General features: G+C 44.9%; 1 protein-coding gene across 2 annotated transcripts in view; it reads right to left on the bottom strand.

The window, feature by feature from the left end:
- Positions 1-11,129: 11,129 nt before the first annotated feature.
- Positions 11,130-25,601, bottom strand: part of PDE6A (phosphodiesterase 6A) — a 268,275-nt gene continuing 253,803 nt past the window's right edge. The window contains exons 21-23 of one of the 2 annotated variants that reach the window (XM_073575291.1): positions 17,620-17,776; positions 14,146-14,151; positions 11,130-11,215 (exon numbers count right to left, since the gene is read on the bottom strand). In XM_073575291.1, coding sequence (XP_073431392.1) covers positions 11,130-11,215; positions 14,146-14,151; positions 17,620-17,776 — 249 coding nt within the window. The remainder of the gene's footprint in view (positions 11,216-14,145; positions 14,152-17,619; positions 17,777-25,601) is intronic. The other variant, XM_073575292.1, reaches the window with a different exon arrangement.

Genomic DNA, 25,601 nt, shown 5'->3' with positions numbered 1-25,601 from the left:
TCTTTTTGTGTTTTTTCATTTAAGACAAATTAAATGAAGATAATAATACCAAAGAATTTGTGTTTGCAATCATTTTCAGGAAGAAACTGAGTATTATCTGACAGAATTGCAGGGTTGTCAATACTTTTGGCCGCAACTGTATGCAAGGAGAGGTAGTTGGTGAAACGCTGACTGGCCCTCTCCAGTCCATTTTCGAGACATTACATAGCACAATGGAAATTCAATATTTCCATGCCATATCTATAAAAATGTGATGCCAACACAATCCATGAATATATCTGTGATTGGGGTAGACATTCAAAAATAAAAGGTAGGAAGGAAAAAACAAAATTGGATACAGAACTGTTTTGCAGGTATGTCTCAATAATCAAAATTGAACAACGAATTTGACATTGTTGGCTGGATTGCTGCTGGCAAGGATTCTACCAGTCCCTAAAGGCAAAGTGTTAATCAAATAATCCCACCACTTCCTTCTGTAGTAAAAAAAAAATTGTCCTACTGCTGCAATCGGTTACATGGTTTCAGCACACTGAAAATCCTGGAACTTGGAAAAACACAGGCAATTTTGTCCCTCCATCAGAGATATATCCCAAAATTTCCAGATACTTGACCTTTACTTTTGTAGACTTGTGGTCTGATAGAGGTATATCGGATAAAAGAAAAGGTACTCCTTGTCGTGGCTGGTGGACGCACTCAATTTTGACATTTTTTGCGCCTTATGTACCTCAAGTCTATAACTATTCAGTTGATATTAATGGCATTTTAAAGCAAATGTTTTAGGCAGGTTTGGAAAAAAGTAGATATTCTTTCAAAAATAGAAGTGTTAATAGTTTGAAAAAAAAAACAATTGGCAAAATGCACAGTGATGAGCAATGGAGAAATGTAAATCTAATCAATATTTGTTGTAAACACAGATTAACCACAGCACTTAAGTTTCGATCAAGGAGATGAATTTATTTATTGAGAAGTCACCTTCTAATATTCAACAGAAGAGGCCAATGTTTCAGTCCATCATGTACCTTGCTCACAGCTTGTATGACATTGATTGTGTTAAAACTGAGGTCTACCGAAGCCATACTTAGGCCGTCATCAAGGTCATAAGTACCTGCCTGTAGTTCTCAGCATTGGCGACCCCATTGATTAACTCCATTTGCTGAAATGTAGCTCCAAACATGCTTCACCTGCAAACACTTATTTCTGTACTGCTCTCCTACCCTTCATGTACAAACTACCTTCTGTTTAAACCTTCATCCCTTTTTCTGCACCCCAGTTCCTATGTTCTGTGAATTATGTTGCCAGATCACATCACTGACAGTAGAAAAAGTGTAAAAATATGCCCTCTCCAGAAAAAAGTTAAAAAAGGGTGTTTTGCTGCAGTTGTATATTGTTTTGCACTGCAGGGAGGGGTGCCATGTCAACTTTCATCATAGGCAGCAGGAAAGCTTGCATCTGCCCTGCAAATAGGTATGTGTTTTCTAAACCAGAAAATTGGTGTAAACAGGTAAGTGGTCTATTACTGCATCTACCATAGATATTAAACACTACATTTAATACATGCGCTTTAAAATTGCTAACCTGAAGCAAATGCCAAACGGCTGTAGTTTCTGGCAGATGCATTATTCTGAGACTCTGCATCCCCTGGTTTAAAGAAGCACTCCAATTAACATTTTTATCATATTGCAGTTATATATATATACCTCTACTAGCTGAAGAGCCCAGCGCTGCCCGGGCATAGTAACTAACTGTGGTTAGTTATAGCAAATTATAATTATCCTCCATCCCATAGTCCCGTGCCCATATACCCATCATATATATCCTCCATCCCATAGTCGAGTGCCCATATACCCATCACACATCCTTCATCTCATAGTCCCATGCCCATATACCCATCATACATATCCTCCATCCCATAGTCCCATGCCCATATACCCATCATACATATCCGCCATCCCATTGTCCTGTGCCCATATACCCGTCATACATATCCTCCATCCCATAGTCCCATGCCCATATACCCATCATACATATCCGCCATCCCATTGTCCTGTGCCCATATACCCGTCATACATATCCTCCATCCCAGAGTCCAGTGCCCATATACCCATCACACATCCTCCATCCCATAGTCCCGTGCCCATATACATATCTGCCATCCCATAGTCCTGTGCCCATATACCCGTCATACATATCCTCCATCCCATAGTCCAGTGCCCATATACCCATCATACATATCCTCCACCCCATAGTCGAGTGCCCATATACCCATTACACATCCTCCATCCCATAGTCCCATGCCCATATACCATCACACATCCTCCATCCCATAGTCCCATGCCCATATACCCATCATACTTATTCACCATCCCATAGTCGAGTGCCCATATACCCATCACACATCCTTCATCTCATAGTCCCATGCCCATATACCCATCATACATATCCTCCACCCCATAGTCGAGTGCCCATATACCCATTACACATCCTCCATCCCATAGTCCCATGCCCATATACCCATCATACATATCCTCCATCCCATAGTCCCGTGCCCATATACCCATCATACATATCTGCCATCCCATAGTCCCGTGCCCATATACCCGTCATCCATATCCTCCATCCCATAGTCCAGTGCCCATATACCCATCACACATCCTCCACCCCATAGTCCCATGCCCATATACCGGTCATACATATCCTCCATCCCATAGTCCAGTGCCCATATACCCATCACACATTCTCCTTCCCATAGTCCCATGCCCATATACCCATCACACATCCTCCATCCCATAGTCCCATGCCCATATACCCATCATACATATTCGCCATCCCATAGTCGAGTGCCCATATACCCATCACACATCCTTCATCTCATAGTCCCATGCCCATATACCCATCATACATATCCTCCATCCATAGTCCAGGGCCCATATACCCATCACACATCCTCCATCCCATAGTCCCGTGCCCATATACCCGTCATACATATCCTCCATCCCATAGTCCAGTGCCCATATACCCATCACACATCCTCCTTCCCATAGTCAACCATTATGACATCATAATGAGCGGCGGGGCTTGCAACCTATGATGACATTAGCGTCGCCATGGCAACCATTATGACATCATAATCAGGGGCGGGGCTTGATACACACTTTTTCCCCATTATGTAGATAGGGGCAAAATTATTGTTTGGTGAATTGGAACACGCAGGGTTAAAATTTCACCTCACAACATAGCCTAGGACACTCTCGTGGTCCAGGCGTGTGACTGTGCCAAATTTTGTGGCTGTAGCTGCGACGGTGCGGATGCCAATCCAGGACATACACACATACATACATACATACACTTGAGCTTTATATATTAGATATCTGAGTGTATGTTTGTGTGTGTGTGTGTGTGTATCAAGCCACGCCCACTCCACATAGCCAAGCCCACTGGTGGGTGGAGAGCAGGGTTGCAGAGGGAAAGTGCGGGACACGGGTTGAGAGCTTAACTGCGAGAGAGAGTGGGACATGGATGGAAAGCGGGGCTTCGGAGGGATAAAGTGGGATGGCCAGTGGAGAGCGGGGCTGTGAAGGGAGAGAGCGGGATGGCCAGTGGAGACGGGCTGCTGAGGGAGAGAGCGGGGCTGTGGACTGAGAATGCGGGATGGCGATTGGAGAGTGGGGCTGCGGAAGGAGAGAGCAGGACAGCATATGGAGTGCGGGACGGTGAGTGTAGAGTAGGGCTGTGGAGGGAGAGAGCGGGACGGTCAGTGGAGACAGGGGCTGCTGAGGGAGAGAGCGGGGCTGTGGAGGGAGAATGCGGGATGGCGATTGGAGAGTGGGACTGCAGAAGGAGAGAGCAGGACAGCGTATGGAGTGCGGGATGGTGAGTAGAGAGTAGGGCTGTGGAGGGAGAGAGCGGGACAGCCAGTAGAGACAGGGGCTGCTGAGGATGAAAGCGGGGCTGTGGAGGGAGAATGCGGGATGGTGATTGGAGAGTGGGGCTGCAGAAGGAGAGAGCGGGACGGTGGGTGGAACGCTGGGCTTTGGAGGGAGACAGCGGGATTGCCAGTGGAGGCGGGCTGTGGAGGGAGAGAGCAGGACGGTGGATGGAGAGCGGGGCTGCTGATGGAGAATGCGGGAGGGTGGGTGGAAAGCTGGGCTTCGGAGGGAGAGAGTGGGACGGAGAATGGAGAGCGGGGCTGTGGAGGGAGAGAGCGGGGCTGTGGAGGGAGAGAGCGGGACGGTATAAATTCCCTGTGGCTTATACTACTATACTATATATCCCCTGTGGATGATGCTACTATACTATATATTTCTTGTGGCTGATACTAACAGGAAGAGCATGAGGTGCAGGAGAAGGCTGTGTAAAAAGCAGAAACATGAGGTCTATCAATACTTGGGTAATCGTTTAGTTAATTTGGGTTGCAAATCTGTAGTGTTGAATATATGATGTGAAATGTTTTTATGTGCAATATAATAATTATAATTTTCTATATCTAACCACAGTTAGCTACTATGCCCAGGCAACGCTGGGCTCTTCAGCTAGACATATTGTATAGCACTGTGCTACCCACTAATACTTCTCTTTTCCTTTAGGTCTATGACATCACGTGATTAAAAATTGACTGGCTGAATCCTTCCAAGCTCTATGTAGAAACAGGAGGTAGATTTTCCCTGCATGAGTCATGAGTCAAAGCAAAAGTCCCTGGTAGGGGGAGAAGGGAGCAGCTGGGTCAGGAGTTGAAGAGGGAAATAATAAATGCAAGGAAAGAGAGTTCCTGTTTCTACATTGAGAAGTACACAGTGCTATATAATATGATGACTCCCATAAATTAAGAATATAAAAACTTTGATGCTAGAAGAAGTGTTTCTGTAATGTTTGCACTCGCATTACATGTCAAATATGATTAGAACTTCTAAAGTGCCATTAGTATCCAATTTGTGCTGACTGCGGCGTGGGTATGTTGTGCTGTGAATGGCAGAATTAACCATAACATACTATTAACTGAATCCACAAGCAATAGCTAAGAACAGATGTCTTATTTTATTTAAGGAGAGTTTAGAAATAGAAATGAGAAATGATTGAGGAGAAGGTACAAATACAATCAGCATGCTATACAAGTGTCAATAATTGCATTATCTAAATAGTGTGCAGAAGATGTAAAATCTAGCCTCAAAAATGGACTTTTCCATTCCTTGAATTATTTACATGTAGTACAATTATACAATGAGGTTAAAAGTATACCTTTGTAAGGACAGGTTACATAGTTACGCGTACATAGGTTGAAAAAAAGACCTAGGTCCTTCAAGTACAACCTTGCACATTTTGTCACTAAATTAACCATAACACAATGTTATGTGTATCAAGGAACTTATCCAATTATCCAGGCCTTTATTAAAAGTTTCTTCTACCCGTAATGAGTGCCCCCTGGTCCTTAGTACGGTCCTTGGAAGGAGTAAGTCATGTACCAGTCCTTTGTACTGACCACACATGTATTTATACATATAAATGAAATCTCTGCGGCATCTTTTTGTAAGCCAAACAAGCCCAACTTTTCCAACTTCTCATCATATGAGAGGCCTTCCATGTAATACACTTAATACAGTATACAGTCTAATATTTTGTAACTAAACTACTTCTACAAAGAGAAATGTTATTCTTCATCTGCCCAAGGACTAGAGATGAATGAATTTATTTAAGTGGAACTGAATTCTTTTTACAAAAATACGCATTTTGACGAAGATGGATTTTTTGTAATTTCGCAAAATTAAACTCACTGTCTGTCCTGTCCTCCATGCCACTATTGTGTCGTATCTCCAGCTCGGTGTTTTCTCTACGCCAGGGCTTACAGCCGCGAGTAGTCCCTGGAGTTTACTGTGCATGCTCCAGGGCCTACTGACAGTTGGAAGCACTGGCCTAAAGTCAAACACCAGGTTAGAGATTTGACGAGACTGAGAATTGAATAGCGAATAGGGAGCAACAGGTTGGGGGTGGAAAAGTGAAAGGTGAAGTGAGCATGTTTTCATTTTCTCTTTAGAATCTTTTGTCAGCTGGAGAGGATGGCCGCTTACCTTTCCTACCACCCTGCTGCTCATTTCAACAATTGAAGAAAAATCAAATGAAAGGCCATGAGTCATTGATCAGCCTGCATCTAGTCTCCTGATGTTTTGAAATGATATGGAACTTCGAAGGTTTTCGTCAAACTGAACCTGACTCTTCATTTACAGAAAAATAAAAAACAATTGTCTGATGGACTATCCAACCAGGTATTGGACTCGTCCTACCTACTACTATCGATATGTAGCTTAGAGTTAGATTTTGTCAAATAACATGGGTCATCATAATGCCTTTTCAAACTAAATATTTTCCTGGCATCGATTTTGTATGTTCAGGTACCCTTTGAGGGCAGCTCAAATCATATGATTTTAAATGGTCTTGAAAAATTGAAAGAGATGTGTGACCTTACCTTTGCATAAATTTTGAAAGGAGTCAAATTTCTGGTCACACAAAATCAATGAATTAAAATACTTAACAGGTTGTAACCCACATCTCAACCACTGGATGGACACAAAGAGCATAAACATCTCCAAACAGAGTATCATTTCATCACCCATCTTGGGACTTGTCAAGATAACAGAAAAGGTAGAGAAGAAAACATGCATAAACATGTCCCAACAGAGTATCATTTTGTTCCATTCATCTTTGGACATATTAAGCTAGTAGAATAAATAAGGAAGAACACATATGCATAAACATATCCCAAAATAATATCATCTTGTGTCACTCTTCTTGGGATATATATCGAGTTAAGAGAAAAGGTAATGAAGAACTCCGACACATAAGCAGCATCTCTCAACAGAATATTATCTAGTGTCACTCGTCTTGTGATATGTCTAAGAGAAAAAGTAAGAAACAACACATCTGCATAAACATCTCCCAGCAGAGTATAATCTGGTTTCACTCATATTTGAATATGCCAAAATAAGAGAAAAGGGTAAGGATTAACAGATTTGAATAAATATTTTCCAACAGAGTGTCTTGTGTCACTAATCTTTGGAAATACCAAACTAAGAGAAAAGAGAAAGAAAAATGCATCTTCACAAATATCTCTCAATAGAATATCATCAAATGTCACTAAATAGTGGATATGTTACACTACGAGAAAATATATGAAAAAACACATCTGTACAAACATCACCCAACATAGTATCATACTATGTCACTCATCTTGGGATATGCCAAACTAAGAAAAAAGGTAAGGAAAACACTTCTGCATAAATAACTCCTAACAGAGTATTTTCACGTGTTCCTTATCTTGGGAAATGCCAAACTAAGAGAAAAGGTAATGAAAAAACATCTTTATCAGCATCCTCCCATAGAGTATCATCTTGTGTCACTCATCTTGGGATATGTTGAGCTAAAATAAACGGTAAGGAAGAGAACAACTCTCAACAGAGTATCAACCAGTGTAATTCATTTTGAGATATGCCAAACTAAGAGTAAAGTTAAGGAAGAACACATTTGCCTAAACAACTCCCAGAGTATAATCTCAGCTTACTCATCTTGGGATATGTTGAGCTGAGAGAAAAGTTAAAGAAAACAGGTGTATCAAAATTTTTTTTTTCAAATGTAAGAATGTACAGCACTCAACATCTGTCCCTTAGATTGATTTGCCAGTATGCCCCTTTATAGCTAAGAACTTCCTCAATCAATTTGAGGCGCTCTGACCTTTTGCGGACAAAATTAACATTTTTCTCTAATCTCAAGAAAATGTGTATGTCACAGGGTTATTGCACCAGAGAGGAGCCAGAAGACCGCAGCATCTGAGTTCTCCTACTCCTGCACTGAATAGAAGTACTTCACCTTCTTATTAAATTGTATTAATTTCTTTGGGTAGAGCAGGGGTTAATCTGCTCTGTTGAGAGCTCTTGGAGCTAAGGCTCTCAGCTGTGCACTGTTAGCCACTCCTATCCACTATATAATCTGGGTCCTGCTAACACACATCATCAGAGAGATAGCTTATGCTGCATGGCTGGGAGGAAAGTTGTTAGTGGTTATTTGAGAAGGAGTTTGGTGAATTTATCTATGACTATTGCTTGGTTTAGCAAGCGTGATAATTCCCTTTACTTCACTTATTTTGGTTTTACCCCATCCTCCACTACTTGGTGTTTACCTCTGTTATATGTGAGTGTATATTTGTATGTGTGGTATTTTCCATTACCCCTGTTCGTATTACCTTGCTAATCTGGTTGGTGTACTATAGCGCACTACTACTCCCCTCTTCCCCGAGTGGAGGAAGGGTGCAGACTGAGGCCAGATTCAGGAGCTAGGGCAAGGAACGTAGCCCTGGCATCTTCACCTTCAGGAGTAACCTGGGGAACAGGGTGTGCTAGGGTGCCCCTTAGCGTTAGAGACAGGGAATGAGCCCCTGGTCCCGGGACACCCGAGTCGTGAGAGTATATTTTTGCACTGATTAGTAATACGGTTGTTAAGAACATGAATATGTATCAAGGCTTTAAAGCTTTATGGCTCATTTATGTGGGCAAATATGATGCATGTCAAGCTCTATTCTTGAAGAAGTATCTCAGAAGCATTTTTTTTAAGTCATTCTTATGCTAATCCTCTACTAAGGTACTTCTCCTGGAGATGCAAGCATAAAGGCCCTGTCACACTAAGCGATGCACCAGCGATCCCGACAACAATATGACCTGGTCAGGATCGCTGGTGCATCGCTAAGTGGTTGCTAGTGAGCTGCCAAACAGGCAGATCTCACTAGCGATGTAGCGACGCAGCAGCCTGTCAGACGCGGCGATGAAGACGTCCTCCCGCCGGCTTCCACACGTAGCTCGTCGGTGCCAGCAGGAAGCCCAGCAGGAAGCGGCCGACGAGAAACGGCCCAGGACTTTCTTGCGCGATCAGCGATAACCAGCGCAGAAGCCGGTCGGAGGTAAGTATCACACATAGCGATATCGCTAGCAATATCGCTTAGTGTGACGGGGCCTTAAGTTTACAACTGTATGTTAACATTCCCCTTGTATTTTCCTACACAGTCTGACACTATCAGAACTTTGGCAGCATAAGACAGTATAGGGATACACCCTATTGATAAGGGGAATGGTAACAGTCAGCTGTCAATTTAATAATCCACATTTACAGAAGGAATAACAGTAGAATGACACATTACAGGATTTTAGAAATAGATGTTCCATAATTATTTCATGGTGAATACAAAGTTTTACTAAAAAGAGACTTTGGAAAATCATGTTAGAAAAATGTAAAATGCACCTTTGTTAACAATTTCAAGAATATCTGAATAGTAATCAGCGTACAGTGGGGTATGGAAAATATTCAGACCCCTTTAAATTTTTCACTCTTTGAAAATTGGTAAATTCAAAAGAGTTCTTTTTTTTCTCATTAATGTACACTCTGCACCCCATCTAGACTGAAAAAAACAGAAATGCAGACATTTTTGCAAATTTATTAAAAAAAGAAAAACTGAAATATCACATGGTCATAAGCATTCAGACCCTTTGCTCAGTATTGAGTAGAAGCACCCTTTTAAGCTAGTACAGCCATAAGCCTTCTTAGGACTAACACAACAAGTTTTTCACACCTGGATTTGGGGATCCTCTACCATTCTTCCTTGCAGATCCTCTCCAGTTCCATCAGGTTGGATGGTGAATGTTGATGGACAGCCATTTTCAGGTCTCTCCAGAGATGCTCAATTGGATTTAGGCCAGGGCTCTGGCTGGGACAGTCATGAATGGTCACAGAGTTGCTCTGAAGCCACTCCTTTGTTATTTAGCTGTTTGCTTAGGGTCATTGTCTTGTTGGAAGGTGAACCTTTGGCCAAGTCTGAGGTCCAGAGCACTCTGGAAGAGGCTTTCATCCAGGACATCTCTGTACTTGGCTGCATTCATGTTTCCTTCAATTGCAACCAGTTGTCCTGTCCCTGCAGCTGAAAAACACCCTTATAGCAGGATGTTGCCACCACCATGTTTCACTGTTGGGATTGTATTGGGCATGTGATGAGCAGTGCCTGATTTTCTCCACACATACCGCTTAAAATTATCACCTAAAAGTTCTATCTTCATCTCATCACACCAGAGAATCTTATTTCTCATAGCCTGGGAGTCCTTCATGTGTTTTTTAGCAAAATCTATGCCGGCTTTCATATGGAGAGGCTTCCGTTCGGCCACTTTGCCATAAAGGCCCAACTGTTGGAGGGCTGCAGTGATAGTTGACTTTGTGGAACTTTCTCCCATCTCCCTACTGCATCTGTGGAGATCAGCCACAGTGATCTTGGGGTTCTTCTTTACCTCTTCTCCCATTATTGCTCAGTTTGGCTGGACGGCCAGGTCTAGGAAGACTTCTGGTGGACCCAAACTTCTTCCATTTAAAGATTATGGAGGTCACTGTGCTTTTGGGAACCTTGAGTACTGCAGAAATTCTTTTGTAGCCTTGGCCAGATCTGTGTCTTGCCATATTTCTGTCTCTGGACTCCTTGGCCAGTTCCTTTGACCTCATGATTCTCATTTGGTATGACATGCACTGTGAGTTTTGAGGCCTCATATAGACAGGTTTGTGCCTTTACAAATCAAGTCCTATCAGTTTAATTAAACACAGCTGGACTCCAATGAAGGAGTAGAACCATCTCAAGGAGGAGGAAGGAAATGGACAGCATGTGATGTGACTTAAATATGAGTGTCTGAGCAAAGGGTCTGAATATTTATGACCATGTGATATTTCAGTTTTTCTTTTTTAAAAATTTCTACATTTCTGTTTTTTTAAGTCAAGATGGGGTGCAGAGTGTACATTAATGAGAAAAGAATGAACTTCATTGAATTTACCAAATGGATGCAATGAAACAAAGTAAAAAATTTAAAGGGGTCTGAATACTTTCCGCACCCATTGTATACCAGTATGTTCTGCTCTGATTGCAGCTTCATTTTTTATTTCAGTCAAAAATAAAAGTTAATATAGGAGACATTACTGTAAGCTACAAAATTGACATTCCATAGTTTAGGGGCAATAACTCTTCATTGCACTCAAACTAAATCAGGAGTAAATAACATTATCCATAATCTACTTAGAAAATGAAAAAGATAAAAGCAACAAAAAAGGATAAAATATTTACAATTTTATAAGATAGAACAACTTTTTGACTGGGGTGCCTGATCAGTTACTGGGACGCTTCCTCCATTTTCTTTCTCTGTCAAAGCAGGGGCTGTAAAAACAAGAAGAACTCATGATTATATGAATTACTGGGATACTGGTCACATGAGTATGTTCTTCTAGTTATACAACATTCAGTGACTTCACAAAATCCAGTGACTCTTTATAATTCAGAAATAAATCCATGAGATCCATGACAATGGGCATAGGCAGGCCTTAGTTTTAGAGAATGTAAGACATGATTGTAGCCATAACAATAAATGAGAGCTCATTAATTAAAGTCATTTTGGTAATGATAATGAATCAAAAGACCCTTTGCGGGGTATAAGTACTTAATTATAATCTGGTCTACATTCATAAAACAGATTTGTGATACTTAAGTTGGAAAACAATGGACACTATTAACCCCTTTCCGACATCAGGTGTAAATTTGTGTAGCGAGAAAAAAAGCTAGTGAAAAAACAAGTCAAAATGCCAGAATTACGTTTTTTTGGTCGCCGCGACATTGCATTAAAATGCTATAAAAGGTGATCAAAAGAACGTATCTACACCAAAATGGTATCATTAACAACATCACGTTCAAAAAATAAGCCCTCACCCGACCCGAGATCACGAAAAATGGAGATGCTATGGGTATCAGAAAATGGCGCATTTTCTTTTAACAAAGTTTGGAATTTGTTTTCACCACTTAAATACAAAAGAATCTAGACATGTTTGGTATCTATGAACTCGTAATTGTCATGGGCCAGTCCGGAGTTTATCTTCTGCTGTCTTCACTCCGGACTGGTCATGCGGGGGTTAATCTCCTCAGCCTCGTTCTGGAGCTAGCTGGGCTATTTCAATCCCTCACAGCCTGCTGACCAGTGTTAGTGATAGCTCAAGCTTGCAGTTTAGAGCCGCTGACCCTTGTACCCTGGTGATCCTCCAGCCTTTGACTGATATTCACGTGTATGACCCGGACTGATTTCTGACCCCGTCTCTTGGTATTCGTCTCTGCTGTTACGTTCCCTCTCTGGCATCTGACTCCCTGGCTTGTACCCCCGACCACGTATTTTGTCTCACGTTTTGGACCCCGTGCTCATGTTCTGGCTTTCTGACTCTCGGCTTTTGTATTTTGACTACGTGTATTGCTGCTCCTTCTGGTACGTCTGCTCCTGCTAGTTTCTGACTCGGTTCGTCTGACTATTCTCTCTCGTTACCTGTGGCACCTGTGCTGTTACTCAGGGTTGCTGCTCTTAGTGTGTAACCTCTCTTCCCTCACCAGCTCCCCCTGGTGGAGGTTTCACTACATTATCACTAACCACACATTTAAACGGGATTTTGCATTTTTTTTTCTTTGGCCATGGATCTGCTGCATAACTTGGCAGATCAAGTGTCCAGTTTGACGCAGATGGCGCAGGACTTTTCTGTGAATCATCAGTCCCTTGTCATGTCTCAGACCCACTTACAGAGAGAACTGACTGAGACTATTAAGACCATGCAGGGAAACACCTCTCATATTGTTTGTCCGCCTGGTGACTCTGTAGATGTTATTTTGCACTCTCCTGAACCCTCAGTTAAACTTCCTGACACATTTTCTGTCGAGAAAGATAAATTTCATATATTCAAGGAGAGTTGTAAATTATGGTTTTCTCTTAGACCCCGATCGTCTGGGGATGAGACTCAGCGGGTGAGGATTGTTATCTCTTACTTAGGGAGGGTCCCCAATCCTGGGCTTTTTCGTTGCCCCCTACTGCCCCTGAACGGATGTCGGTAGATAGGTTCTTTGAGGCCCTAGGACTTATCTATGATGAACCGGACCGTGTTAGGGTGGCAGAGGACACTATTTTGGGTCTGGGGCAAGGGAAGCACTCAGCCGAATGGTACAGCTCCGAATTCCGTCGATGGTCCACTGAGGTGTCCTGGGACGACTCTGCACTGAGATGTCTGTTCAGGAAGGGACTGTTGGATTGCTTGAAGGATGCTCTGGCTCTCCATCCACCTCCCAGTTCATTGGAGGAGGCTATGAGTCAGGCTATCCGTATGGATCGGAGACTGTGGAAAAGAGGTGCTATTCAGCGAGGGTTTCCGTTTTTCCCTGCTAACCCTTATGTTTTGCTTCCATCTGAACCTATGGAGGTGGGAGCCACCAACCCCCAGGAGAAAGAGAGGAGACGGCGACGTGATGGAAAATTGTGTTTTTACTGCGGAGATCCCGGACATTGGAAAAAAGACTGCCCCTCCTGTCCTCCGACTAACAAGCGGCTGAGTCTGGGTGATAATCGTGGAGGTCACCCAGACTCTCAGGTACCTTTTTCTTCCTTTTCAAGAGTACTGCTAAAGGTGGAACTTGGTGTTGAGAACGGATTTTTCCATACTTCGGCTCTTGTAGACTGTGGGTCATCCCTGAACCTGATTGACTCTAAGCTGGTGGCTCGCTGTAGATTAGGGACAGTTAGGTTGGGGGCTCCCTTAAAAATTGTGGCTATTGATTCTACACCTCTCACTAAGGATGGTCTCCATTTCAGTTCTAAAGAATTTACCCTCAGGGTGGGGGCCCTACACCAGGAGCGCATGTCATGCTTTGTTTTGGATAACCTCCCTGCTTGCCTGGTGTTAGGGTTTCCCTGGTTGCAACGGCATAACCCAGTTATTGACTGGGAGTCCCGGGATATTGTTAAATGGGGACCTGGGTGTTCTGAAAATTGTCTTGCTACTGTGTCTATGTCATCCGTCAACCTGGAGGGTATTCCGGAGTACCTAAAGGGTTTTAAGGATGTGTTCTCCGAAAAGGAGGCTGAGGTTCTATCACCACACCGCCCATTCGATTGTGCCGTGGATCTTGTTCCCGGTGCCAAATTGCCCAAAGCCTGGCTGTACAATCTCTCCGGCCCTGAGCGGGCTGCCATGAAGGAGTATATCTCTGAGAGCCTCCGTAAAGGGCATATACAGCCCGTGGCAGCGGGGTTCTTTTTTGTAAAAAAGAAGGATGGTGGTTTACGCCCATGCCTCGATTTTCGAGAACTGAATAAAATAACCATAAGAAACGCTTACCCTCTCCCACTGATACCTGATTTGTACAATCAATTGTCGGGGGCCAGGTGATTCTCTAAGTTGGACCTCAGGGGAGCATACAATCTCATCCATATGCGGGAGGGGGATGAATGGAAAACTGCGTTTCTCACCTCTGAGGGTCTGTTTGAAAATTTGGTTATGCCCTTCGGTTTGACTACCGCACCAGCGGTATTCCAGAATTTCATTAACCATGTTTTTTCTGATCTTATTGGACGTTTTGTAGTTGTTTATCTTGACGATATACTTATCTATTCTTCTGATAGACAAAGTCATATGGGTCATCTTCATGTGGTTCTCCAGAGGCTCAGGGAGAACTCACTCTTTGCCAAATTGGAGAAGTGTTCATTTTTTACTCAAGAAGTGTCCTTTCTAGGGGTCATCCTGTCCGCTGAGGGGTTTCGTATGGACCCTAGGAAGGTACAGGCCATTGTGGATTGGGTGCAACCCAGAGATCTCAAGGGTCTTCAGCGATTTCTAAGTTTCGCCAATTATTACAGAAAATTCATCAAGGGGTTCTCTCAAGTGGTCAAACCCCTCACTGATCTCACCCAAAAGGGAGCGGATCTTAAAAACTGGTCAGCTCCAGCTGTGGCGGCGTTTTCTTTGTTAAAAGAACGTTTCATGACTGCTCTGGTACTGGTGCAACCTGACTTGTCTAAACCATTCATCGTAGAAGTGGATGCCTCTGAGGTGGGAGTGGGGGCTGTGTTGTCCCAGGGGCCCACCACATTAACAAACTTAAGACCCTGTGCCTTCTTTTCTAAAAAATTTTCCTCTGCTGAAAGGAATTATGATGTGGGTAACCGAGAGTTGTTGGCCACTAAATTAGCTTTTGAAGAATGGAGGCATTTTTTGGAGGGGGCTGTCCATCGTATCAGCGTCATTACAGATCACAAGAATCTGTCTTACATCGAATCCGCCAAACGTCTGACTCCGAGACAGGCAAGGTGGTCACTTTTTTTTTCCCGATTTCAGTTTTCCATCACTTTCAGACCAGGTTCCAAGAATGTGAAGGCGGATGCCTTGTCTCGCAGCCTAGATCTGGTATCGCCTCCGGAGCCTCCTTCCTCCATTCTTCAGCGCGGGGTGGTGGTGGCTTTGGTGTCCCAGAGATTGGAGCAGGAGATTCGTGAGGTCCAATCTTTTGCTCCCCCATCCATACCTGAAAATAAGCTCTTTGTGCCTGTCCAGTATCGGTTAAGGGTGCTTCGGGAGTTCCACGACTCAGCTCTGAGTGGGCATCCAGGAATCTCGGCCACTCGTAAAGCCATCACTAGGCTGTTCTGGTGGCCCTCACTGACTTCTGACGTCACTGGTTTTGTGTCCTCCTGTGAAACTTGTGCCCGCGCTAAAGCCTCCCACAACCGGCCGGCCGGGGAATTGGTGCCACTGCCAATTCCGGATAGACCGTGGACTCACCTGTCCATGGATTTTATCACCGATCTCCCACCCTCTAATGGCAAAACCGTGATCTGTGTAGTTGTGGATAGGTTCAGTAAACAAGCACATTTTGTACCCTTAACGGGCCTTCCTAATGCTGAGACTCTATCTAAGCTATTCATTGAGCATGTGATTCGGTTGCATGGTGTGCCTGTCAGTGTGGTGTCTGATAGAGGGGTGCAATTCATGTCAAAATTCTGGAGAGCTTTTTGTAAAAGGCTGGGCATCAGTCTGACCTTTTCATCGGCCTACCATCCCGAGACCAATGGTCAGACTGAAAGGACCAATCAGTCTTTAGAGCAGATCCTGCGGTGTCTTGTCACATCCAGACAGGATGATTGGTGCTCTGTGATACCGATGGCGGAATTCGCCTTCAATAATCATGTCAATCAGTCTACTGGTACTTCTCCTTTCTTCTGCAACTATGGGTTTCACCCTCATTTTGGTGAATTCTCCAGACTAGATTCGGAGTGTCCAGGGGCTGATTCAGCCTTTTTGCGGTTGGAGGAGGTTTGGAGGGAGGTTCAGAGAAACATTGGGGAGGCTCAGGGCAAATATAAGTTTTTTGCGGATAAACGACGCTCGGTGGGGCCGACTTATCAGGTGGGGATAAGGTATGGTTATCCACCAAAAACATAAGGCTGAGAATTCCCTCTGCTAAGTTTGGTCCCAAGTTTATTGGTCCGTATGAGATCCTGGAGGTGATTAATCCCGTGGTTTTTCGCCTGCGGTTGCCTCCGTCATTACGGATTCCTAATGTGTTCCATAAAGCGCTTCTGAAGCCGTCGGTGCCTTCCTCTGACGAGTCTCCCTCGCACCCGCCGCCTGTTATGGTAGATGGGCAGACCGAGTACGAGGTGGAACAGGTGGTGGATTCTCGCATGCTCCGTCGTTCACTTCAGTACTTGGTCCATTGGAAAAGATACGGTCCTGAGGATCGGTCATAGGTGCCGGCGCGTTCGGTCCATGCGGATCGGTTGGTCCGGGCCTTTCACGCTTGTCATCCAGGGAAGCCTGGGGGTCCAGTGGCCCCCCATTGAGAGGGGGGTACTGTCATGGTCCAGTCTGGAGTTTATCTTCTGCTGTCTTCACTCCGGACTGGTCATGCGGGGGTTAATCTCCTCAGCCTCGTTCTGGAGCTAGCTGGGCTATTTCAATCCCTCACAGCCTGCTGACCAGTGTTAGTGATAGCTCAAGCTTACAATTTAGAGCCGCTGACCCTTGTACCCGGTGATCCTCCTGCCTTTGACTGATATTCACGTGTATGACCCGGACTGATTTCTGACCCCGTCTCTTGGTATTCGTCTCTGCTGTTACGTTCCCTCTCTGGCATCTGACTCCCTGGCTTGTACCCCGACCACGTATTTCATCTCACGTTTTGGACCCCGTGCTCATGTTCTGGCTTTCTGACTCTCGGCTTTTGTATTTTGACTACGTGTATTGCTGCTCCTTCTGGTACGTCTGCTCCTGCTAGTTTCTGACTCTGTTCGTCTGACTATTCTCTCTCGTTACCTGTGGCACCTGTGCTGTTACTCAGGGTTGCTGCTCTTAGTGTGTAACCTCTCTTCCCTCACCAGCTCCCCCTGGTGGAGGTTTCACTACAGTAATGACCTGTAGAATCATAATGGCAGGTCAGCTTTAGCAGTTAGTGAATCTAGTAGAAAAGCAAAACAAAAAACAAGAGTGGGATTGCACTTTTTTGCAATTTCACGCACTTGGAATTTTTTCCCATTTTCAAGTACACGACATGGTAAAACCAATGGTGTCATTAAAAAGTACAACTCATCTTGCAAAAAACAAGCCCTCACATGGCCATTTTGACCAAAAAAATAAAAAAAGTTATGGCTCTGAGAAGAAGGGGATCAAAAAATGAAAATGCAAAACCAAAAATACCTCTGGTCGTTATGCAATACTAGTGCTTTACTCAATAAGTCTCATGGCCATGGCTTGTTATAGCTCTACCTTGTTTTGAAAGCTGTTTGCCTTCTCTCTTGTGCTTCTCCTCTTCTAGAGCTTTCATTTTTGCTTCATACTCATCGGCCAATGCCTTCCATTCCTTCTTGTTGTTGAGAATCCGGTCATACATTGGTTGTATCTCTGGATGAAATCTTGAGAATTCCTGGAGGGGAACAAAGATTAGAGCTGGATATGTCATGGCAATCAAGATTAATGATAATATTATCCAATATAGTCATGATCAGTGTTGTTTCCTTTTCCTGGAGATAAGAAACTATGAAAAATATCAAGTTCGCTGGGAATGATTGTGATCTTCCATTTTTACTATGAGCATTTATGGACCTTAATAAGTAGCTGCAAAGGAGTACATACCATAAAGGAATTCTATGCAACTACTTTGAAGTCCATAGTTCCATTTTTACTAGATGACTATCGTTTTTGCAGGACCCCTTTTCAGAAAGGCTGCTTTGGTTGCAAGCAAGGGACTGGTTAATATGCCCAAGGTTCATTGAAAGGGTGTGAAAGGGGAAGCAAGTATTAGGCTGCTCTGTCTTGTGTGTGAAAAGCTGGTAAAAGAATGTCGTCTTTGCTATGAGGATCCCTTTCTTTTGAAGAATATCAAGAGGTGCATACAAGGCAGCTCATAGTAAGGACAAATTAACCACATACTGTGTGTAAAAAAAATATTGGAATATTAGCCTTGCCTTGGATGGGTTTAATTTTTTTTCCTGTGCTGTGTACTGTGTAATGGCTGTGTCTTACCATGCAGATACATGATCTGATCATACCACAGCTCCTGGTAAGGGGAGGAAACAAAAGAGAGTGTATAGACATTACAGTAAGGGATCCCAAATAATTCTTTATTTGTGCAATGCTTTATTTCATAAAAAGAATCAACTGTGATCCCATGCTGTCCTGTCTTTATACTCTTTTCTCTTTCGTCTCATTGGGGGACACAGAAACCGTGGGTGTGTGCTGCTGTCACTAGGAGGTTGACACTATGTATGAAAAAAATGTTAACTCCGCCTCCGCAGTATACACCCCTCTGACAGGCTGTAGGACAATCAGTTTTGCTTAGTGTCAGCAGGAGGTGGACAGGGGTCTCTCGCAGACCCATGCCTACCTCAAAGTGCGTCGTTCCTTTTCAGGTAACCATGGAGGGATACAGAGTAGAGCTGCTACATCTGTATTCCCACACCGGGATCATGAGTACGGCATGTACTGCCGCCCCGTATCCTCATGAATCCCATGGGCAGGACCCTATCCCCTAACACAGGACTCATGTTCAGGTGGCAGCTCCTGGTCCTGACCTTCATCTCCCATCACTCGCCCACCAGAGCCTGATGATCGAGAGAGACGCCCTGCAGATAAGGTTTGGGACAGCAATCTTTTCATGCAGATAACCGACTCCTGTTATGGGGTGAACTGAAGGTAAGAGGCTCTAGTGCTGTATGATCCACTTACCAGCCGCTCTGGCTGAATGTGACCGCTGTAATCAGCACTCGGGATTACAGCCCATGGCTCTATACTTATGTTAAGAGCCAACACTTACTTTCAAGCATGCGGTGCAGCGCAGTTCCAGCCTCCTCCCGTGGCAGAGTTATGGCCCCGGGCTCCAGCAGGGCCGACGATAGGTTCCAGCTTCCGGAAGGCCCCTCCCCCGGCTTCCTCTTCCTGTATCAGCGCCATCTTGGTGCTCCAGGAGGCCAGAGCAGGGCCCTGCCCACCGCTTCGGGTGGGGATTTCGTAAGGCTTCTAGGCAGGGCTGTTCACCTCGCTCTCTCTCACCCTCATCAGCCTTCGGGCGGCAGCTGCGGCGGGCTCACAGGTTGTGGGTATGTGAGCACTGCACTACAGGTTGCTCCCTCACTCTGCTTTCTACCCCGACGGTCGGCACCAGATAAAACCTGTCAGTATGCCCAAGGGAGAGCAGTCCCGCCTCATCTGCTTCAGTGACCTTGGTCAAATCTTTTGTATGTACCAAATGCAATGTCAGTGCCACTCTGCTCAGATTGCAGCAGACCTACGGTGTCACCTACGATAGAGAGCAGGTGCAGCCCCCCGTTTTGCCTGTCAGAGCTCACACATTACCCCTGGAGCAGGGGGAAGCACCTTGCCTGCCGCCCAGGGGCCATCCATCGCCAAGGGAGACAGCGAGTGTCTAGGATGGGCATCTTCCTTATCCAAGTCTGTGGCCGACCTTACCAGGGTATCACAGACCTTGGTAACGGCGTTTAACAGATTGCTACTTCAGACTCCAGTGGACATAGGAGCACCAAAGGAGCCTCCTTTTGGGCCTTCTAGAGGCCGTAAAAGGTTTAGACAGGACCATCAACCCAGGTCCCCTTCTCACTCCATCTCACCGCCAGAATTCCTCTGGCCGTCTGCCTCCTCCCAGTCCTCATGCCCGGAATCAGGCGAGGCATTATCGGAGATACACTCAGAGGAGGGTTCTGAGTACGGTCCAGAACAGTCCCAGGTCAAGGATATGGTTCAGGGCCTCATTGCCGCAGTCAATGAGACCTTTTAACATTGGGGACGCCACATCAAAACCTAATGATCAGGTTTTTTCATTTAAGCTTCATAAGTCCCCCTCTAGGGTTTTTTCCTCCCACAAGATTGTTGGCCAGGGAAAGGGAAAACCCAACCAGGCGATTTCAGAGAGAAAGTCGTTTTGGGATTCTATATCCCTTCCCTCCAGATCTCACTGCTAACTGGACCGCTTCCCCTTCGGTGGATCCACCAGTGTCCAGACTCGCTACCAGTACAGTCCTCCCACTCGCCAGTGGAGCAGCCCTAAAAGATCCCAGTGATAGGAGGATAGAATCCCTGTCAAAATCCTCCTTGAGGCAGCAGCTGCCACATTGTGTCCAGCCTTCGCCTCAGCTTGGGTAGCTAAGTCTGTTACAGAATGGGCCAAACAGCTTAGGCAGGGCATATTGGCCGGGGCACCACCAGCGGAACTGGCGGAATTCACAGATCAAATCTCCCATGCCGTGAGGTATATGGTATCAGCAGCCCTGGATGCCGCGTCTTGCGCAGCTCAAGCATCCAGTAATGGGGTAGCTGTCAGACGGACGGTCTGCCTAGGGGCTTGGCAGGCTGATTTGTCCTCAAAGAAATCACTGACCAATCTGCCACTTCAGGGCACCCGGCTCTTTGGGTCAATGCTCAAATCATTAAGGATGCAATGGGGGGTACACGCTTCCTTCTCCCTAGGCCAAGCCTCGTCGATATGTTTTCAAACGTAGGGTTCAGCCCTTTCGCCGTAACCCCAGCGACAGGCACTTATGCTCAGGGCCCGCAGAGGTCACAAGCACAAGAGATAAGAGGATGATATCCTTTCGGGCCACCCCTTCATGGCATTTCCGCAGTTCCAACAGCAGAACTACCAGGTCAGGGCCAGGCAGAGCCACTTCAGCCTGACGCCAGCAGGGAGTCCAATTCCCTTCCCAGTACCTCTCCCTGACTAGGAGGCCGCCTTCTCGTCTTCAGAGATGTCTGGCAGAGCTCAGTAGAGGATATCTGGGTAAAGGAGGTAGTATTGATAGGATGCAAGATAGACTTCAATGTCCTTCCGTGAGATCGCTTCTTTCTATAGCAACCAAAAGACGCTGCTAGGGCTCTAGTTTTTTCTGCGGCAATCGACTCTCTCCTCAACGTAATCGTAATCGTCCCCGTTCCTGAGCAGGAACGTTTTGCTGGCTTTTACTCAAACCTGTTTGTGACACCAAAAAAGGATGGCTCAGTTCATCCCATACTAGACCTCAAAAGGCTAAACAGATGGGTCCGCTTACGCCATTTCAGGATGGAATCGATTCGGTCGGTAATTACATCTATAGAGGATCAGGAATTCCTATGTTCCATAGACATCCAGGACACCTACCTACACGTCCCCATCTTTTAGGGACATCAAAGGTGTCTGCGTTTTACTGTCCAAAAGCAGCATTTCCAGTTTGTCTGCCATTTGGGCTTGCAACAGCTCCCAGAATTTTCACAAAGATTGTGGCAGCGATGGTAGCTATATTAAGAGTCAGAGGCGTAATATTGGTGCCATATCTCGACGATATTCTCGTCAAAGCGCCCTCTTTCGCTCAGGCCCAGGAAAATCTAGCGGTAGTTTTAAACACGCTGTCCCGGTTTGGTTGGATCATAAACAGGGAGAAATCTCACCTAATGCCAACACAACGTCTAGAATTCTCAGGAATGGTAATCGACTCCCGCCGCTTGAGGGTTTTTCTCCCAGAAAGAAAGTGGATTACCCTCTAGCAGGGAATTCGCTCTCTGTTGAAATTCCGGCGTCTCTCCTTTTGCGCTGCCATGAGACTCCTGAGAAGGATGGTAACAGCTTCAGAGGTAATACCCTTTGCCCTGTTCTGTTCCAGGATACTACAGAGGAACATCCTCCTTCATTGGGACAGGTCCATCTCTTCGCTGGATCGCCCCTTTCACCCTTCCATTCTGACCAGGGAGTCCCTCAAGTAGTGGCTGACCTCCCCCCTCGTTCATCTGGGACAGCCTTTTCTGTTGTGAGTTCATTCTCACCAGTTGTGAGTTCCCCTTCTGGACTCCCTCTGGTGGTGACGGGAGGTGGTGTGGCTGGTTTGATCGGTGGAGATCTGCCACCTGAGAATGAGGATGACGATTGGATCTCAGGATTCTCAGATTGGATTTAAGACAGCCGATGCAAGACAGCCGACGCCCTATTCAGTTGCTGGTGATTCCTTCAGGCTTTTCAGCGATTGGTTTTCAGCTCTGTTCCAGTCATCTAAAGCTAAGTTTTTCTGCTAATGTTCACACTTGATTTTGTTGGTCTATTCAGATTTTTGTGTGGTCTGCCAGCCCCGGCAGGGGGCTGAGCTGAATTTCCACTCTTATTTATCAGTATTTTGCCAATTGGCTTTTTGTCCCTTACTAGTTCGGTCTCTTTTTGCTCTGTCTCAGAATATGTGCTGATATAGTGGGAGAAGTCTAGTGACTTCAGGGTTAATTTTGCTATCAGAAGTGTTGGACATTATTTTGTAGGGTTTTTTGCAGGTTGCAGATAGTGTCTTCCCCTTCCTTTCCTGTCTAGTTAGTTTGGGCCCCATCATTTGCTCAGCCTATTTTCCTGCCTGTGTTTGTGCCTTCATCTTGTTTCACCGTCAATACCTGTGTGGGGGCTATCTATTCCTTTGGGGTCTGCTCTGGGGCAGTTAGTTTTCCCTTTTCTTGCTTTAGGCTTATGTAGTCCTCCGGCCGTGACAAGGCATCTAGGTTCATCGTAGGCACGCTCCACGGCTACTGCTAGTTGTGTGGTAAGATCAGGGATCTGCAATCTGCATAGTTACCAACCACTCTCTTTTCTGTGGCTTAGCTTGTTTGCTTTTTTCTCCACGGTGACCCATTCATAACAGAATCACCAGCCATACCGCAGTTTCTAGGGTACTCAAAAGCAGGAAAGAATTGTAAAAAAAAAAAAAAGTGTCAGAATTTTTTTTTTTATATCTATATTTTTTCCTCTTTTTCTCTGGGGCCGTAGGAGGATTTTTTTTATGGAGATTAAGCAATTGTCTGATCGTGTGGAGCAGCTCACTGCTGAAGTGCGGGGAATTTCCGCCTATCTCGCTCATTCACATGCTGCTGAACCAAGGATCCCTACTCCTGATGTGTTTTTTGGGGATCGGTCTATATTTTTGAATTTTAAGAATAATTGTAAATTATTTCTTGCCTTGGGGCCTAATTCATTGGGGAGCTCTGCGCAGCAGGTTAAAATTGTCATCTCTTTGCTGCGCGGCGATCCCCAGGATTGGGCGTTTTCTTTGACACCTGAAGATCCTATTCTGACTAATGTGGATGCATTTTTCAAGCCTTGGGGTTGTTGTATGATGAACCTAATGCTATTGATCAAGCTGAGAAAGCCCTATTGGCATTGATACAGGGTCCGGATTCTGCAGAGTTATACTGTCAAAAATTCCGAAAGTGGGCGGTCCTGACTACCTGGAATGATGGTGCCTTGGCAGCTCTCTTTCGGAAGGGTTTGTCAGAAACTGTAAAAAATACTATGGTGGGATTTCCTGTTCCCTCTGGTCTTGACAATTCTATGTCATTAGCCATTCAAATTGATCGGCGTTTACGTGAACGCAAAACTACACGAGAGGAGTTGCAACCTTTTGGACAAATGTCTGAACCTATGCAATGTGATAGAGTTTTGTCTAGGGCGCAAAGTCAGGAGTTTAGAAGGCGTAATAAGCTGTGTTTTTTCTGTGGAGACGTCTCTCATATTATTTCTGTCTGCCCAAAACGAGAGAAACGTTTTGCACACACATTTGCTTATACAACCTAAGTTTCTTTTGGCAATTACACTGATCTGCTCCTTATCCACATTTTCCACGAAGGCTTTTGTGGAGTCAGGAGCAGCGTTGAATCTGATGGATTTGGACTTTGCTAAACGTTGTGGTTTTTCCATGACTCCTCTGCAGACGCCTATTCCTTTGAGGGGTATTGATGCTACTCCTTTGGCAGAGAATAAGCCTCAGTTTTGGACCCAGGTGACGATGCGGGTTGCCCCAGACCACCAAGGAAATTGTAAATTTTTGGTGCTGCATAATTTGCATGATACTATTGTTCTGGGTTTTCCTTGGTTGCAAACTCATAATCCAGTTTTGGATTGGAAATCTGGGTCTGTGGTGAGTTGGGGTTGTCAGTGTGTTCTTAGGGACGCTCCTGTTTTCTCCACCTCTCCTCAGTCTCATGATATTCCTGATTATCTAGCCGATTTTTCTGATGTATTTAGTGAGCGCAAGTCTGCGTCTTTGCCTCCTCATATGAGTTATGACTGTGCAATTGAGTTGATGCCTGGGTGTAAATTTCCCAAGGGTCGGCTTTTCAACTTATCAGTACCCGAACATGATGCTATGGGATCCTATATTAAGGAGTCATTTTAGAAGGGTCATATTAGACCATCCTCGTCACCTTTAGGTGCTGGGTTTTTTTTTGTGGCCAAGAAAGATGGTTCATTAAGACCGTGTATTGATTATCGTTCCCTTAACAAGATGACGGTTAAATATCAGTACCCGTTACCTCTGATGTCTGATTTATTCTCCAGAGTTAACAGTGCCTGCTGGTTTACTAAGCTTCACCTCAGGGGGCGTATAATCTTATTCGCATCAAGCACGGGGATGAATGGAAGACGGCGTTTAATACTCCGGATTGACATTTTGAGTACCTGGTGATGCCTTTTGGGCTCACTAATGCCCCTTCTACCTTCCAGTACTTTATGAATGATATTTTCCGTGACTTTGTGGATAAGTTTTTGATCATCTATCTGGATGATATTTTGATCTTTTCCAGTGATTGGAATTCTCATGTGGAACAAGTCCGGACTGTGTTCCGGATTTTGAGAGAGAATTCCCTGTTTGTTAAGGGATCGAAATGCCTCTTTGGTGTACAGAGGATTTCATTTTTGGGATTTATCTTATCTCCATCGACTATTGAAATGGACCCGGCCAAGGTACAGGCCATTTATGATTGGGTTCAGCCTCCTTCTTTGAAGGCCCTCCAGAAGTTTTTGGGTTTTGCTAATTTCTATCATAAATTTATAGGTAATTTTTCTGGTATTGTCAAACCACTGACTGATCTGACCAAGAAGGGTGCTGATGTGCTGAATTGGTCTCCTGAGGCCATCTCAGCATTTCAGGAGCTTAAGCAGAGATTTACTTCAGCTCCAGTTTTACGGCAACCTGATGTCTCAGTTCCATTTCAGGTGGAGGTAGATGCTTCTGAGATTGGTGCAGGAGCTGTTTTGTCCCAAAAAGACCCTGTGACTGCTAAGATGAATCCCTGTGCCTTCTTTTCTCGAAAGTTCTCCCCATCTGAATGCAACTATGACTTGGGGAATCGGGAATTGTTGGCCATGAAGTGGGCATTTGAGGAGTGGAGACATTGGTTGGAGGGAGCTAGACATCAAGTTGAGGTCCTCACCGATCACAAGAATTTGATTTATCTGG

The sequence above is a fragment of the Dendrobates tinctorius genome, unplaced genomic scaffold, assembly GCF_039654945.1.
Source record: "Dendrobates tinctorius isolate UK_male_01 unplaced genomic scaffold, ASM3965494v1 ptg000043l, whole genome shotgun sequence".
NCBI classification, from domain to species: Eukaryota; Metazoa; Chordata; class Amphibia; order Anura; family Dendrobatidae; genus Dendrobates; species Dendrobates tinctorius.
This window is presented reverse-complemented; position numbering and strand designations above follow the sequence as displayed.